The sequence below is a fragment of the Apostichopus japonicus genome, chromosome 23, assembly GCF_037975245.1.
Source record: "Apostichopus japonicus isolate 1M-3 chromosome 23, ASM3797524v1, whole genome shotgun sequence".
NCBI classification, from domain to species: domain Eukaryota; kingdom Metazoa; phylum Echinodermata; class Holothuroidea; order Aspidochirotida; family Stichopodidae; genus Apostichopus; species Apostichopus japonicus.
In genome coordinates this window covers 8212534-8230737 of record NC_092583.1, presented here as the reverse complement: position 1 = coordinate 8230737, position 18204 = coordinate 8212534, and the positions used below count along the sequence as shown (strand labels likewise).

The following is an 18204-nucleotide window of genomic DNA, read 5'->3' as shown; positions in this document are numbered from 1 at the left end:
TGACAGGTAATTCTGGGAATACTGATTTCAGGCGTTCGGTGCCTTGAAGTAGGTGAAAATTCTTCTGAATGATATTAGCCAGTGGTGGGAGACCAGGGTGGAATTCAGTAACCAATGGTACCCTTTTGGAACTGGTTTGACGAGTTTTGTACGTCAATGTTTCGGTACGGGGTTTGCTTTTAGCCTTTTTGATGGCATTTTCAATAGTACCCCGAAAATACTGTCTGTTTAGGAGGTGTTGTGACAGTTCTTTAGTGCGTGAATCAAAATCGACTTCAGAGGAGCAAATGCGTCGAATGCGCAACGCTTGACTGTACGGAATATTTCTGGTACAGTGACGTGGATGGCAACTGCTTGGTAAGAGGTAGTTGTGCTTGTTCGTGGGTTTATTGAACAAGTCTGTTTTGAGTGAACCATTTTGTAGGGTCACGGTGGTGTCCAGAAAGTGAACGCCAAGTCCAGAAAAATCAGCAGTGAATTTGATAGTGTGATGAAACGAGTTTATGTCATCAATGAAGAGTTTTAGATTTGCCTCGCCATGGGTCCATATCATAAAGATATCGTCAATGTAACGTTACCACGTGTGTGGTTTCAAGTTTTGTCGAGATAAAAATTCTTTCTCGAGGTTTCCCATAAAGATGTTGGCAAAAGACGGTGCCATTTTGGTACCCATTGCGGTGCCATGAATTTGGAGGTAGTGTTTGTTGCCAAATACCAGATTATTGTTGGTCAAGATAAGTTGCATTAATTCGGCCAATTCTTTCTTCGTGGGGGTTTTGCCACGTTTCGGTTTGAATGCTTTTGTGCAGGCCGAAATGCCCTCTTCGTTAGGGATATTTGTGTATAACGAAGACACATCCAAGGTAACTAACAGAGAAGATAAGGGAAGATTTTTTATTTCCCCAATTTTCCGGATGAAATCCGTAGTGTCCTGCACATAGGACGGTAGGGCCGAAACGAGAGGTTGGATGAGGAGATCCACGAATTTGGAAATTTTTTCAGTCGCTGTGCCATTACCCGATATTATGGGCCTCCCGGGATTGCCTTCTTTGTGAATTTTAGGCAGAAAATAAAAGCGATCAGGTTTTGGGTCGTTTTCCATGAGGTTTTGGCCTAACTTGCGGTCAATGGAACCGTTAGAGACTATCTTTTGGATGACTCTTTTCACGTTTTGTGTGATTTCTTGAGTAGGATCAGAATCTAGGAGTTTGTATTTATATTGAGTTTGTATATATTGAGTTTGTATATATATATATATATATATATATATATATATATATATATATATATATTTGCTTTAGCATAGTGCTCACTTAATAGCTTCAATTTTTTTTTGACATCAAGGCATTAGACAATAGTGGTGAATTGAAAACACCCTCGATTTACTGTCACGCGAGTCACAAAATTTACTGTTTTTTTTCTTCTCCTTGCCTGCACAATAGTTTTACTCCAAATAATGAATATCAAGTCTTCACATAGATACCAAAAGGATTACTGAATTTTCCTTTCCAGAAGATATTCAAATTTTGCGGAAAATCACTCTTTACGAATGTCACGCGAGTCCCTCACGCGAGTCACGTCAATTCAAGATAGTGTTTCTATCTATTTACTGTGTTTTGGACTAATTATATTTGCTATAGTATAGTGCTCACTTAATAGCTTCCAATTTTATTTTGATATCAAGGCATTAGACAACAGTGGTAGATTGAAAACATTAAACACCCTCGATTTACTGTCACGTGAGTCACAAAATTTACTGTTTTTGTTTTTTCTCCTTGCCTGCACGAAAGTTTTACTCCAAATAATGAATATCAAGTCTTCACATAGATACCAAAAGGATTACTGAATTTTCCTTTTCAGAAGATATTCAAATTTTGCAGAAAATCACCCTTTACGAATGTCACGCGAGTCACGTCACGCGAGTCACGTCAAATCAAGATAGTGTTTCTACCTATTTACTGTGTGAAAATTACAGGGATGTTATAGTTTGATGAATGAATCACTGATTAAAGATATCATATATGCATTCCCCTTTAATTAGGCAACTTGAATAATATGGGCACACATAATGCAACTAGTCTAATTATAATAATTTCATTTGAAATATCAGAATTTAATATCATGAATATTTTTTCGCAATATAATGCCTATTTTATCACCACATTTGGAAAGTTAGCACATGTCATTGATTTTTTAGTAATATACAAAAACATAATCTATATTTGTATCTGGCAATGCCATGTGCTTTGACTTGACAACCTTAAGGTTTTAACTGCCCAATCATTCCCAAAATCCTATGAGCGGATGTATCTTCTCAAATATTACACTTTTGGTTTATTCAAATATGACAAATGAGAATGGTAATTTTAATCACATTTTGATAGATCTGTTTCTTCTATAACTTTCAAATGAGAGACTTCAACAGACTAAATATTGTTGTAAGTATTAATTGACAAGATATATTGCCTGAACAACTGTACTACCCGTACAGTATATTACCTACTGTCTGCAGTCATGAAGGTAACTCGGGGACATTAATATCATCTTGACATTCCCAAGGGAAGTACCTTTTGAACACTTTCTAGACCAATGAATGTTATATTTCACTATGCAAGATCTATACCTTCGATTCACTACTGCATTTGGTCTAGAACTATCCGAAAAGTGAACTTGTCACGCGAGTCACGTTTTCTTGTCACGCGAGTCACAATACATCTTCATCGTTATTTTCATGCGTTACTACATTTTTTCAAAGTTGCATAGCAATTGAGGTAGAGGTTTTTTGCAACTTCGGTATGATTATAAAAAGTGATTGGAAATTTTTTAATAAGACATAAGAAATCGAACATTTATGTGTGCATTCTGATTTTTGCTAATAGTAACTGTCACGCGAGTCACGTTTAGTGTTTCGCCAATTTCACCCCCAATACTTGGGGTATAAATATTTTTTTGTCTACTGTTGTAAGCACTGACTACATGAATGCTTTTCTCCCATGTAATTTTTTTATTTGTTTAATGATATCAAATTGAGAGGAATTTTAGTAAAAATGTCACGCGAGTCACCATGGAGTTGACCATACATATAATATATATATATATTTATATTATATATATGTATTATATATATATGTATATATATATGTATATATATATAATATATATAAAATGTATATATATATATATTTATATATACATATATACCTACAGGTATATCAATTTTGAAAGTCCTCCAAAATTCCCTTTGTCCAGCAACTTTATTTTGTTCCTTTGAAGACTTCTGCGGAAAGAGAAGTGAAGAGGGCACTATTAAAACAACTTATTTAAAGACTTTATCGTGGCAAGAATTATTGTTACATGGGTTACATCGGTGAAATATGTATTTTGTATTAATATATCCCAGCCCAGTCTTCTTAAGAATCTATTACGTCAATTGAAATGTATCAGTTAAAACTTTACATGTGCAGTTCTAGAGCATATCACTTGAATTTTCAGAGGGGTGGATGTTACTTCAATCAATTGGTTAGACTTACAACATCCCGAGTGATGTGAGGCCTCCAAACCAACTCTTAGATACCACTTTGAGTTCATTGAGACTTAGATCCCTGTGATAAAGAGAACATATATTCATCTTCACATCCATGAATATTTTAACTAATTAAATGAAAGTTGAGATGTTCTTGTCTTTATCACGTGTATATTATTGTAGAACTGTAAATTCATTTCCTTTTAACAGTTGTTTACAAGTTAAGGGTCATCCTTCCCCCCGCCCTCTTTTCCCCACCCTTCAGCCTCACAACCACATTCAAAAGGTTAATAGCAAAACAATTGGTTATACATTATCGTAAAGGTAATATCTGGTCTACAAATCAAATACCTCAGAATGCACCGTTTGACGTATATATATATATATATATATATATATATATATATATATATATATAATATATATTTATATTATATATATGTATATATATATATATATATATATATATATATATATATATAATATATATTTATATTATATATATGTATATATATATATATATATATATATATATATATATATATATATATATATATATATCAGGCGCGTATCCAGGATTTTCTAACCCGGGGGGCTCGAATTACTATCTAAGCGGAGCGCCACCATTGGCTGGCGCGGAGCGTACAAGGAATTTTCTGGTTTTGATACCCTCCAGATCACCGGAAATCTTCTCGGGCTTGAAAATGACCAACCAGATGTACACTTTTGCCTGAGAACCGCAGTATTTCCCAAAAGTTTTTTTTTCCATCCATAACCTTTTTGAAGATTGTCACCAGTCACACATCACGTTCGACCTCATTGCATGTCCTATGGATCATTGCTTTTGTAGGTGATTCTACGTCACGGCCCACAATATCCGAAAGCCCCACCTTTCAAGGTTTTAAGCCCATTATTTGTTGAGAATTTGAAAATTCACATTTCTCGCAAATAAAATAACTTTAGAACATACCCATAATGTTGCACAAAATTCAATCTATGGACAACCAATATAGGAAAACCTCCTTCAACCCCTAACAGACAGGTCAAAATTGCACGAGTAGAGGAAAGTATGATGAAGAATGTTGGTGAGGAAATTTTCGAAAATTCAGACACAGTTAATTTATTGGTGTACAAATATTAAAACCTCTTTTAATGGCTATTATAAAACTGCGTTGAAGGAAATGAAAAATAGCATATATTTCCGATATCAGGTATATCGAAACCGAGCACTACACACATAGGCGTAGGTCCCGTAGGAGGCGGGGGCTGCAGCCCCCTCCCCCCCGCAACCAAATTTTCCCCATTTTTTTTCTGGCACCTACTGAAAGAAAAATAAATAGCAATGAATAGCTTAAAAATGATCTCCTTGGTAATTAAAATAAAGTTCTAAGCTTGGCCGATATTACTACTGTAAAAGAGAGTTTTGACATAAATGGATTTGTATGCCTTTTCTCCATCTACATAAGACATTTGGTTGTTTACATTAGCATCCGGCGGTATACTGTGCAACTTTCACGGATCGTATACGGTAAACGATGGCATGCGATGTAATGACCGATGCTTGCTTATATGATATTGGCATCGTTATGTTGAACGCGCGCGAAGCGCGCGAAAAATGTCGGTTTTTGGGGGGGCAAGTCATTACAACCCCCAAATCCATTTGGGCTCCTACGCCTTTGACTACACACATAGACAGTTTTTGGGGCTGTTCATCCTGGAACATGCATTTCAAGGCTCACTGATATGATGTTATATCTGCTCTTTGCTTTACAAATTCGAAAAGGCGTGTAGCGAGTAATTGCCAAGGGAGGGGCGAAGCCTGTAGGCAAACTATCTAAGCGAAGCGCCACCACGAGTTGGCGCGAAGCGTACAATAACATTTTTGGCCGAAAATGCCTCCCAGATCGCTGGAAATGACACTTCCCAGGCCTTGTAAGTTGCATCTAAGCATTGTCTATTTTGAAATTACTAGCGATGTCATAAAGAAAATTTGCTCGGGGGGGGGGGCGGTCGCCCCTTCCCGAAATGCGTCATGTTCCCCGACGACTCGGTCGAGTTCACGACCAGCCACAGTTGGTTCCATATAGCACAATTGTACAATTGTTTAAGGCGTCCATACACACACACACGCGTTATGATAGACCATATATAGTATTTATAAAGATACATTAGTGAGAGAGGAAAAATGGAAACATCAAAAATGGAGTTGTCGGTGTAAGGGGTAGGGTAAGGCGCACACCCCTTCCGTAATCATTGATCTGTCACTGGCTACCCTGTGTATATAGTAGGGATCAGCGCTTTAACTATGACTGTTCCTCTTTCTCTTCCCGAGGTCTTGGCTATCTTCTACTCCCCCCTTTTCTCCTTTTTCTCTTTTTTTTCTTTTTCTTTGCCTTCCTTCCTCTCCTTCTTTTCTTTTTTCCCCCTCCTTTTCCCTTTTTTCTTCTCATTTTTTTCTCTCCTCTTTTCCTTACCTGGATACGCGCCTGTATATAAATTGATATATGCTGTGTTTTTTGGGTGTTACTCTTTGCTTGTTTACGTTTAATTTGCCTTTCAAATCCCAACTTTCTTTCTTCCACCAATAGTCAGCAAATGCAAGTAAATATGTAATTAAACTTAGATTAGAATAACTGAGACGTTACCGAGTGCAGTTACTATACTTACAAATCTTCAAGCGACGAGAGATCTGCAAATATATTCGTTGGTAAAGATTGCAATCTATTTTCACTTAAGTCTCTGAAAATGAGAAGAGCAAATATTAATGTTGAATTCAACTTTTCACACACACACACATGCACACGCACACACGCGCACACACGCATATATTTATTGGTACTTACAACAACAGCAGTCTACCGAGGCCTCGAAAACTGTGATCCTGTATTGTTTCAAAGTTGTTTCTTTGCAAGAATCTGCAGAATGGAATCGCAGGGAAAAAAATCTGAAGAAATTCATCTAGTAACCAGAATGTAAAATGCATTGAGGTTTCGATGACTTCGTTGCACTAAACGTATATATATATATATATATATATATATTGGAATATACATGTATGTAACTTTATTGCTATTGATTTCTTAACTATAGCTCTAAAATAAGGTTGTGCTAATATTATAAATAATAATACATTCAACATTTCCACGATTAAGGTAGTGGACTGGACCTTTCTGGGAAAGCCCAATGGTGAACGAATGATTTTATAAAGGAGGATATGTTGTCCTGGGGTCATTGAAGCAGGGCTCCTATATATGTAGAGATATGGGGTTTCCCCTCCCTCTACCCCCGAATTTTTATTTCTTCTAAATATAGACGTCAATGGGGCATTCTGTGGCTAATTTAGACTAAAAGTTAGGTCTACGGTAGTTTCCCTAAACGCAAGATTTTAATACTTTGTGTGAGGTTGGACAAAAAGGGGGCAGGGTACATCCGTAGTAGTGGTCATATTCTTCCCCGAAAGACTGCAAAAATCCCCCGACTGACGAATCGTTGGTGGGGGCATTCCGCCACCCCCCTTTTGCACCGGCCACTGTACTTACAGGTATCGAAGTGATCGCATATCTTCGAACATATTTTCCGTCAATGTTCTCAACTTGTTCGTGCTCAAGTCGCTAGAAAAAAAAAGGTACCATTTTATAAATATTATCTAACTATAGAAATGTATAGATGCTGTCAACTGTGGGTTATTTTTTATTTCTTTCAGTATTTAGTCACTTTTACCCCCCTCTAAGACCCTCCCACCCCCTCCCCACCCACAAATATCAAATAATAGAGACGCACTCATGTCAAGCTTGACATCAAGTACTATACACATCAGACAGACACAAACAAGTCAATTATACCCTGTTTAACATTTCGCTATAAGATTTTGTCCCTCTCTTGTTTTCACGATGAAAGTGGAACTATTCTACAATGTAATGTTTTAAACTATTCCTACATGCAATATAGTGGTATATAATAATTACTTCACTTGTTCCCTGACACCTCTTGTTCCCTATCAACTCGTACTGTGTTGTACATTCGCATGATAGCTGACCTATAGACACTGTGATTATCATTGTCGGACGTGAACTTGTATCCACGTTCAGTTGGACGCATGTTTGTTTTTAATCTACACAACAACTTAGACGTAAACGGCTATAAAATTACTGCAGTAAAACAAGAACTCATCGAAAGTTGTTATTTGAAGTATTGATGACTTTATGACTCCAATTTACAGGAACTAGAAAGAAAAATTAAATGACATACGCTAAGTAAGAGATATTCCTCGCTTGGTGTGTTTAGGCTCAAGGCCTTAATCTACCTCGATCCCTCAGAATATAATCAAACCACCAATGAATGCAATCATGTAGTTGAAAGATAGAACTAAATGACAGATTTAAACCAGGACGAACGTCCAATAACCGTTCTCTTAACACACCGAACTTACCCTTTGTAATCCATTTTTAATCAAGAATGAATTGTACCCAGGCAATCAAGGACAAAACTCTGTATTTTGATTAACTAAGTTACATATGTAATTTCAGCATTGATGTCGAAGATATTCAAGTTTCCTCGGATGTAACCGTTAAACTCAAAGGGAAGTATTATCACTTATATCCTAAAGTAACAAGGTCTAATGGTAATGAATGTCAATTATGGGTGCGCTGTTGTTCAGATGAAGAATGTAACAACTCAGTCCCTGGATAAATGCACATTTTTGATGTGATTTTAAAATTTGCTACTCCCGGGATATCTCTGCCGAGGACAGGATTTATTTAGAACTCCTGTTTTCGAGGCCCGTTCGTTTACTGACTGCACATTTAATATAAATACCGGGCTCTTCGGCGGCCTATATGACCAACGGCAGGCTCCAACGAATGAGTGGTTACATTTTACCGCACTTGACATCGGGCCCTTAGTGCCCGGACCACGTGGGTTCGCACCGGCCACATCGGCCACACCGGCCACATCGGCACTGGCCGCCGCTTTAACATTTCATAGTTTTCTGATTAATTCATTGCATTTCTTAAAAACCTACAGTGAAGACATATTGGAGAGTCCTTCAAAATATTTTCTTTGAAGCACGTCTATCTTGTTGCTGCTCAGATATCTGTCAAAAAAAGAGAGTAAATTGTGTTGTAAAAAACGATAAAAAAAAGATATATTGCTAAAAGAAAAGTTTCAAACTTTATTCTCTAAAAACATTCCTTCTTTCCTAAAACCAACTATTTGTGTTTTATCTAGGTTTTGACGACTTTTGTTCCATAATTCAAATTAATCGAGCTTTGACACACCGTCATACAAGTTGAACAAAATAAAGGTTAATGGACACAATTCGGTCCATAATGTTTCGTCTCTGTGACTCTTCTCATATCATAGGAATATAAATGAATGATGTTCATAAATGATAATAACATTATACATCTTACTAGATTTAAGAATCAAATATCGCAAAAAAATATCAACTAACAATAAGTACGATGATAATAATAATAATGATAATAATCTGTAAGACGAAATTTTTTAAGCTGTTCAACTTCATTCAAGGACACTGGTGTCCGCAGGGGCGGGGAAAAGGGGGAGGGGTTGCAAAAGAGTAAATTAAGAACAAAGAACTATGTTCTCTTGTTAACAATAGGGCAAACCGGTTAAGCTGGATGCTTTTATTGTTTTGGGCAGTGAACTTGATTCTTAAAGAATGTACGTCCATAATCCACGGAGGATCATATTACGCTACTTAACGGAGTTCTACTTACAAACAGTCCAGCGATGAGATCTGGGAGAAGAGTCCCACTGATAATTGTTGTATATTATTGTCATTCAATTCCCTAAAGATAAAAGAAACACGTTATCATTATGTTTTCCTGATGTAATTGTTAATAATTTACAGAAGGCATATCTATATAACCTGACCTAAAGCAATGATGTGAAAGGTACCGTATACGATAGTTTTACCGTGTTGTGTGTGTGTGCCCCCCCCCCCCCCCGCCTTTTTCGAGACCCATAGTGAGATGAGAACATTTATACTTGATAACATAAGAACATAATGAAATGTGGGGGGGGGGGCAGGCCAACATCTGTACTATCCGAGTAGCAGTCTCTTACTGAGGTAGAGTCATTGGGGGGGGGGGGTGGGGGTGTAGGAGAGTTATCGTAAGGTAGACACGCGAGGGTGAGCAGAGGTGGGCCAATAACTCTGTCTAATCTAAAATACATGCGTACGTAGTGAGTTGACTAATGTGCCTTTTTTAACCTTCAGATCCCGCGGATCGCACACAGCTTTCCATAATTATTGGTCTGAAAGAGTTCCAGCAAATGCGAGCAGAAACTAGCTGTGTATAAAAAATTACTTTCAAGATCTATGGTGTGCCTATCATTTTTTCTTCAGTACAAGGGCATCGGAAATGTCTTAGCAGTATAAGTTAATATGTTCCTCTCTTGCTTTGTTGAGTCAAAGTGAAGACAATATTTGGACATGCTGATAGACATGTTCTGCATTTTAGGCGGCAAATTTTCGAACAGCTGACCAAGCGGAGAGGAATGCAGAAAGAGGGCGTGAAACTTTATTGATTTGATCACCTGATAATATGAGGTCATGGGCATAACCAATTCAGCGTGCAATAATAATACGAAACTGAAGTCTGTAATTTATAATACTCTTGTTGTCAAAGTAAAGCTTGGATGAACTTCGTACTTGATAGGTAAGTCCGCATTTGGACAATAAACCTTGAATAATGGTCAACACTTCCTTGTTACGCAAGATGTGGCCAAGGAATCAGTTCACTAAGTTAAGCAGCTTTCTAGTTTGCTTATGCTACCGAATCGGCCCAATTCGCGATCTACATTTAATGAAGTAAAAGTTATAGTAGAATGAGTAAAACTTGTTTACATCTCTATGGAAGAAAATTATCATGACGAGGTGAAGCCTGTAGGTAAACCCGGTAAATTTGCATCGATAGATTCTTCCCAAGTTTCTGTAAACTTTCCTTTTCCTTCCATAAAGTAAATATGAATTTCCAGTTATCCTCATTCAAAATTTGATATCTCACAGAATTCTGATATAAAATAATAAACACACACATACCCTTCTTTTCGCTGTCCAACATCATCAACCTTAACTCAATTGAAAAATGGGCAACTTACAACGATTGAAGCAAAGGCACCCCTTTGAAAGTATTCTCAGGAATTGTTTGCAAGTTATTGTCCCATAAAAACCTAAGCAATTAATGAAAGAGAAAAACAACGGTTAATGTGGGGGAAATATCGAGTGTTAGTAATATCATTTTTAAAATAATGTAAATATAGATATTCGAAAGCTCATTTAATAGCTTGGTACCAAGTTTTCTTTTGATGTAAAGGATTTGCTAAAAAAAACACAGATTTATTGCTGACGTCGTCGTATTAGCTGAAAGAATATTTGCCAATCATCAAAAAGTTTCAAAAATGATTTTCCTGCATAGTTCGAATTTTAATAATATATTTGACGGTGTTAAAAGGTCACATTATATAGCAGCGTATTTACATAGCATGTCTAATATATATATATATATATATATATATATATATATATATATATATATATATAAATATATATATATATATATACGCTTGTTTTTAATGTAAATAAAGCAAATATTTGGCTATTACTTTATTTATGGTTTTGCCTTGTTTGGTTTCCCGTAAGGGGAAACTATGGCTTCACTATTACCGACCTTGCAAAAATTGTGAAGGAGGCGCAGATTGCAAAGTCGGAATTGTTTCATAAGTTGCGAAACATTTGCACAAGGTTGCATCTAAGCACCCTCCAGCTTAAAAAGAAAAGTTAATTTCTCTAAGACCCCTTCCCTTCGACCGTTCTCCCTGACGGCATAAGAACTTATCTTCCGCCCCTCTCCTCTGAGCTAACCTTAAACGTGAGAACCTCAACTTCTAACATTCCACTATAAATGCACGATATCCTTTACCATATCCCTTATGATTTCCCTTATGATATCCTTGATAATATCCCTCATGATATCTCTTACGATATCCCTTATGATATCCCCTACGATGTCCCTCATGATATCCCTCATGCTATCCCTCATGATATCCCTTATGATATCCCTTACGATATCATCCTTTCGATATCCCTTACGATATCATCCTTTGAGAAATGAAAATAACGTCGTGTTTACTTACAACATTTTTAGCGATGACAGTCCTTCAAAAACATTCCCCGGAAACGCTTTCAACTTATTGTTTACCAAACTCCTACACATGTGTAAGAAGGAAATAATATTATTCAATACATTTTAGGATCTATTTCATATTTTGTAGAGGGTTTAAGTCAGTCAGGTGTTTTTACTTTTGAAGAGGCTGACTTGTGTTACGGATAACCGAACTGTAAAATAATTAAATTTTAAGTTATGATATTTAATTGATTTGATTTTATCCGTTCTTTTAAAATTATTCTTTTAATGTATGTTAGGGGTTTTAATTTCAAGTTTCAAGTTTATTTTCCACTTTCCATGTATATAAACAGTAACAGAGTCAATGAGTAATTTACTCACATTATGATGAAATAACAATAAACAGAGTTCAAAATATGCTATAATGGAAGTGGAGGAACCATGCAGAAGTAAGTAGAGACTTTTCGAGTCTGGACCCTTACAAACAAAAGAAAATTTCAAAAAATCACATAAGTACAGAGAGAGTAGAGAGATAAGGAAAAAAAGAGGGGGAAAAAAATAAAAAAATAATAATGATGCAGTGTCATTAGTTCATAGATATCTTGTGTGCTTGGACTCCATTGAAAAATTTCGGACAAACTATGAAGAGTTACATTGACGTACAGGCAATATACGTCTGGGATACCGCGGAAGCTTGTACTGTGAAGAATTTCTATGTCGCTGTCGGTCAGTGCTCTGTGGATGGTGGAAATATATGGAAATTAGCTTGATCCGATTGTTAAGGAATTACTTGAGAAAACCATTATCGCCAGCTATCTAACAAGTGCACCAATCATTCCTCTATTAGTCTTCTTTACTAAAATCTCAAATATATTAGTTTATTTCTTCTTATTTCTTCATTATTCCTTATTCGCGTTGCCTGGTTGCAAAACGAATGAATACACACATTGTTGACCATGCTCAAGCTTTGAAGACAGCAATGTGTATTTGTCTGTATTGGAGAAGAAGCGGAAAGGTTCAGTTAAAGTGAAAGTGTAGGCTTGGGAATCGGGGCAGATGCATAATCACTTATTAATTATCTAGATATTTCGACAAAAAGTCGAAGACCTAACATGAAAATTAAAAGTTTCGATGGGACATCGAACTTCCTTCAGTTGATCTGTGACTGTCGTCAAACATAGTACAAATTTCAATAAACAGCCGAGAGATATTTTTGAGATAAAATTAGGGCGTTCCAACTTCCAACATGAAAAGTCAAAAATTTCATAATGTTTTGAGATAAAAAGTCAAACGTTCTAAGGACATGTCAATATTTTTGAGATGAGGAAATCAAATTTGAAGGAAACGTTGACATTTTCATAATTTCGAGAAAGCTTCTACATTGAACCAATTTGTGCTTTCTTCCAGACGGGGGGGGGGGGGGGGGGACTAAGCGGTCTTCCGGCACTCCTCCACAGTTGGTGTAGTCGTGCCAAAGCTGTTTTCAATGGCTAAGGGTTGCAAATAGTGGAAATAATTCAGAAACACTGCACTATGACAAACCAATCCTATAGGCTACGCTCTAAATTGTGAAATGCGGATCGATACAGTAAACAAACAGTACAAATAAACAGTACAAAGCTTAACAAATAATACAATTTTAAAGCTTTAGAGTAAAATATGGCCTGATGGAAGAATAGTAATTGCATTTTACTGAATATCATAACTTTTGTGAACATTTCCAAGCTATGTGGAATGTAAACTTGCAACATAAATATGTAAATGCTATAGTTAAAAATAGTTCATAGCAAATCTCAGTGTATCGAAATGATGAGATACTTCTCATTACCATTTTCTTAATGAAGGTTTAACAAGCTTGTTGTCCAGACTTACAGTTTTAGAATCTTAGAAGTCCCAATGAACGCATCTGATGGAATTTCACGTATCTTCGTGTCGTGTATGTATCTTAAATGGAATGAAGCAAATTAAAAGTAGAAAGTAAAATGGAAAGCGGAGCCAGGGCTATAAATAAGCTGCAGTTGACTTTGTCTTTAAGTTTTCGATTTAACAACTAAGCCATTTAGGCATACCACTCAGTCAAAGTAGCCTACTAGATCTGCGACATTATACCATTTACGCATTCCACTCAGTTAAGTACCAGATCTGCGACATTATACCATTTACGCATACCACTCTTTCTAAGCACTAGATCTGCGACATTATTCCATTTACGCATACCACTCGGTATAAGTTCCAGAGATAGGCCTAAGCGACATAATACGATTCCTATGGATCTTTGTTTGGAGTTTATGAGGGCGTGTATTCCAAAACAGACAGTTTTCTGTCCCACAAATTAAATGTTCCGCCTATGCACCATTTGTAAACATTTAAACTCTATTCATAACTTACCATTCGTCGTGTGAGTTTGGGTGATTGTTTGCATATTTTGCATATTTACATAATTTGCGCCTAAGGATGGAAAGTATTACATAATGGAATATATATCGTATTGCAGCTTCTTAATCGGCCTTTAGTGTCACTTATTCATTCATTCATTCATCCAATCATTTATTCATTCATTGATCCATTCATTCCCTATCTGTGTATACTCTGCGCTGAAATCCTAACTCCGAATACAAATTTAAGTAAGAATTGTAAAGGTATCGTAATCGTGGTTAAGTAAACCAGACTCATTCAATATGCTGATGACACTTGCATTTATCCTTGACGTGAGTAAGAATTCATTACACGAATTGTATATGTTTTCAGACTCTCTTCAGGCCTTACAGTTGATCTAGAGAAATGTTATCTGTTTCCATTTAGCCATTATGATATTCAACGTCAGCCTGTTTTTCATACAGGTTGTTGTTGGTATCAATTTATCAATCACAAAGGATTACTAATGATAGAAATATTCTTTTCCGGTTACACTTTGTGCCGAACCGATCGCGCCTTCAAAGCTGCTTTTGGATTTTGTCCTTATACCGGATCTCACTATAGTAAAGGTGGTAGAGTTATTATCAACCTTCCATGCTTCATTAAAGAAAGTGTTATAGCTAATTTTAATTGGTCAGGTAAACCTGATAAAATAAAGCGAACGAATTGATTTAATACTGTTGAAGACGGTGGATTGAAAGTAAAGGATATTCACGGACTCAAGAATAGTTTAAAGTGTATTCGTGCACGGGCACGTCGATATTGTGACGAAATGAATGGAGTTTGGAAACTTTTCTTCGATCAGAGCTTATCGGCTTTCGGAAGGATCTAATTGTTTATATAATTGTATAGAGAGGATGACATCTCTGGAATCCTGTTGGCAAGCTTTCAGTGCGTGGGTCGAAACCTCTTATTCAGATTCAGATTCTCTTTATTGCATCCCAAGCTGGGCAATTGATTGCTCACAATATAAAACATACATACAGTACATACAATACACACAAAATATAACAGACTCTCAAATACTAAGACATAAGACTTAAAACAAAGCTGGCAACATACGTAAAAACGGTAAAATACAAAATACAGTAAAACAGCACCAGAGATACCTGTGAAACATTGGATTGCACAATGTTATGATCCGATTGAATATTTTTGGAAACCAAGTTATATGTAATAACCACAATAGTTTTATTGATAATAAGACCCTGTATTATGACTTTATGTACGATAATATAAACGTGTGAACCATAGCAAATCCTTTTGATCACAGGGGCAACCCCATTACATTTGATTCTTTTAAGCAGAACTTAAACCTAAACCCTTTTGCTTTCACGTTCCTTGTATTGGTTAACCTCCTCGTGGTGGTAGTGTTTCAGTATTTACTCCTCGAAAAGTAAAAGCATAAGGTCCCTGTATACACAACAAGAACAAGAAAAAGTACTCGAAAATGACTGGGATGAAAACAAGAACTCGTACTCGTTACTCTGATTCTAAAACGATGTACTCGGACCCCTCGAAAACTCAAGTACTCGAAAAGTACTCAAATCAAAAAGCGCTTGACTTGTAACGCTATTGCTTGAAAACTAAAGAATGGCTGAAGGGAAAGCAAAACAAATAAGTGGGTATGGTTATGTTTATTGACATACATGTAAGAAGTGTTAATCGGCAGCTTGCGAGGAACCTCATGTAAGTTACTGCCACCGCACTTTGCGATGAGTTTGCCGTAATCATCTTTATAGCAGGAACAAACATTATCTTCACCGCAATTTCCTATGTAGAAGAATATATACACACAAAATTAATATTAACTTTTTTATGTCATTTCTTATGGATGTACCAAATGATCAAATATATAAGATATATACATAAAAACTCTGCAGTGGCCGAGTGGATAAAGGCGGTGGCATTTGAAGCAATGAGGCTTAGCAATCGGGAGGCTCCCGATCATATAGTAAAGTGGGATTCTTATCCACGAGCAATCTACGGTTTCCCATCTGAAAAGACTTTCTAAATTGAACAGATTCCAAATTTGAGTTAAAATGTTAATTGGAAGCCACCAGACGTATAAGTTGTAATCCATAAGCCCTTGCGGGTTTCTCCCACATTTGTGGTCGTAAAACTATAACTGCTGCTTATAATTATGATTAAAAGCTCTTAATTATCTGTTTCAAGCACACTGCAATTGCTAAAGCATAGAGAGGGGAGAGGAGAAAGTTGAGAAGTTTACGAACAGGGAATAGTAGAATCGGGCGAGTCTTTAATAAAGCTTTACTCATTCGAAATGTTATCTTTACAAGAGGCGCTATATTTTTTCCTTCTTATCACAAGGGGCGGAACGATGATTATAAAAAAAACCCTTGTAATTCTTCAAATGTAAACACTATCCAATTAAAATAAGTAATAGATTGGGAAAGATAATCAGGCTGGAATATATAATGCAAAAACCAGATCACCATATATGGGTATACATAGAGAGCATTACTATTTCAGACTTAATAACTAAACAAATATAAGAATATTGTCTATATGAGTTTATTGACTTAAGCATAAGAGTTTCCTGTTTCATTGTGTCTTATCATCTATATATTTTACGAATATCATTCGCATAATTGTGAGAAGACAAAATATGATGTTATTTTTTTTTCTGAATGAGAAAATATGAGGTTATTAGGCAACTCACCCATTACTCGTGTTAGTAGCGGTTCTCGGGAAAAGCAACTGTGTTTTGTTAGCCCCGCGTACAGGACTCCGAACAGAGAAGCACAAACGAAGATATGGATTAACATGATATGTTTTCCCATTGATCCTGTGTACGTTATAGGAAAAAGAAACGAAGAATAATAAACATATATATAATTGATACTATCTATGAAATATCGATGAATCGTTGTGTTCGTACGTGTGTGGATTCTTTTCTTGTTAACAAAAGTACCGGAACAGCAAGCGAGTACAATATCAAAGAAGCTCATTACAGTGACAAAATCGTTTGATTTGTATATGCATGTTTCAATACAGACCTTGGATTTGGTATTGCTGCAGCACGATACTTTTAGAGTGTATAAAGCTCATAATTATATTGGTAATTGAGGTTACATTATAATCGTTCCTAAGTTCATAATTTTGATGCCAAACATATCAACTTCAAATATTGTGCTCTGATAATATCTGAAATTTCACCTGCACGGGATCTTCAGATTATACGTTTGGTTATGTTACAAGTCGATTTAAGTTTACCTTTATATCATTCTTTCAATTCACATCTGCGGTTGCTTTGCGTCTTGATATACAACAATATTATATGGAATTTCCCAAATCATCACTTTTGTTTGTTCTTTCCTTCTACAACACGCATCTCACTACATTCCCCATCAAATAATGTTTTCCAATTGCAAGTGACTGTCACCTTAAGCTTAAAGCGTCACATGTTATGTGGTTAGATGATATCGGTCTAGAGTAAATTGTGATATTAATTCTTCAGAAAACTCCAAAGTTGTATTCAACAAATTTGTAAAACCAGCAACCACCTAATCTAAATCAGCATGGACGGTTTAAGCAGAAGACAGCTGTAAGTATAAATCACGTATAGGCTAATCCTAACCAATAAGGTAGAGACGTGATTATACAAAGAAGTATAGAAGATGTGATTAAAGTTGTCATGCTAGCTCGTAAAGCTGACGTGCGTTAAGGATAGCTCCCCGCCCCCTCCCCACCACTCCCCTTCAACTCCATCAGTCGGGGGAACGTTCATTCGAAGTACGGCCTTCTATTAAGGTTCATACCTCATACTTAAATCAGACGTGAATTCGAATTAGCTAGCCCCCACATCCCCCTACTCCTCTCCTTATTCTTTGAAATATTGTGTACGTCGCTGCTAGTAAAGGTCTCAATCATTCAGTCCTACAACATATGTGAAAACATTGAATCTTATAGAATTTGTCGACATAAACATTTTCAAGAAAAACACACAAGGTATGGTATTGCAGCAACGTATTTCGAACAGCAGAGAACGAAGATGGATGTATTAGAAGGCGACAATCGTCTTGACAATATATATATATATATATATATATATATATATATATATATATATATATATATATATATATATATATA

At 36.2% G+C, this 18204-nt stretch overlaps 1 protein-coding gene across 5 annotated transcripts in view; it reads right to left on the bottom strand.

Annotated features, from left to right (window-relative positions):
- The window catches only part of LOC139964533 (uncharacterized), a 34272-nt gene that overhangs the window by 13901 nt on the left and 2167 nt on the right, over window positions 1–18204 (bottom strand). For 4 of the 5 annotated variants that reach the window (XM_071966165.1, XM_071966166.1, XM_071966168.1 and 1 more), the window contains exons 2-14: window positions 16772–16897; window positions 15738–15861; window positions 13546–13617; window positions 12337–12408; window positions 11684–11755; window positions 10649–10720; window positions 9262–9333; window positions 8544–8615; window positions 7063–7134; window positions 6367–6438; window positions 6191–6262; window positions 3531–3602; window positions 3206–3277 (exon numbers count right to left, since the gene is read on the bottom strand). In XM_071966165.1, coding sequence (XP_071822266.1) covers window positions 3206–3277; window positions 3531–3602; window positions 6191–6262; window positions 6367–6438; window positions 7063–7134; window positions 8544–8615; window positions 9262–9333; window positions 10649–10720; window positions 11684–11755; window positions 12337–12408; window positions 13546–13617; window positions 15738–15861; window positions 16772–16892 — 1037 coding nt within the window. In that variant the 5' untranslated portion in view covers window positions 16893–16897. The other variant, XM_071966167.1, reaches the window with a different exon arrangement.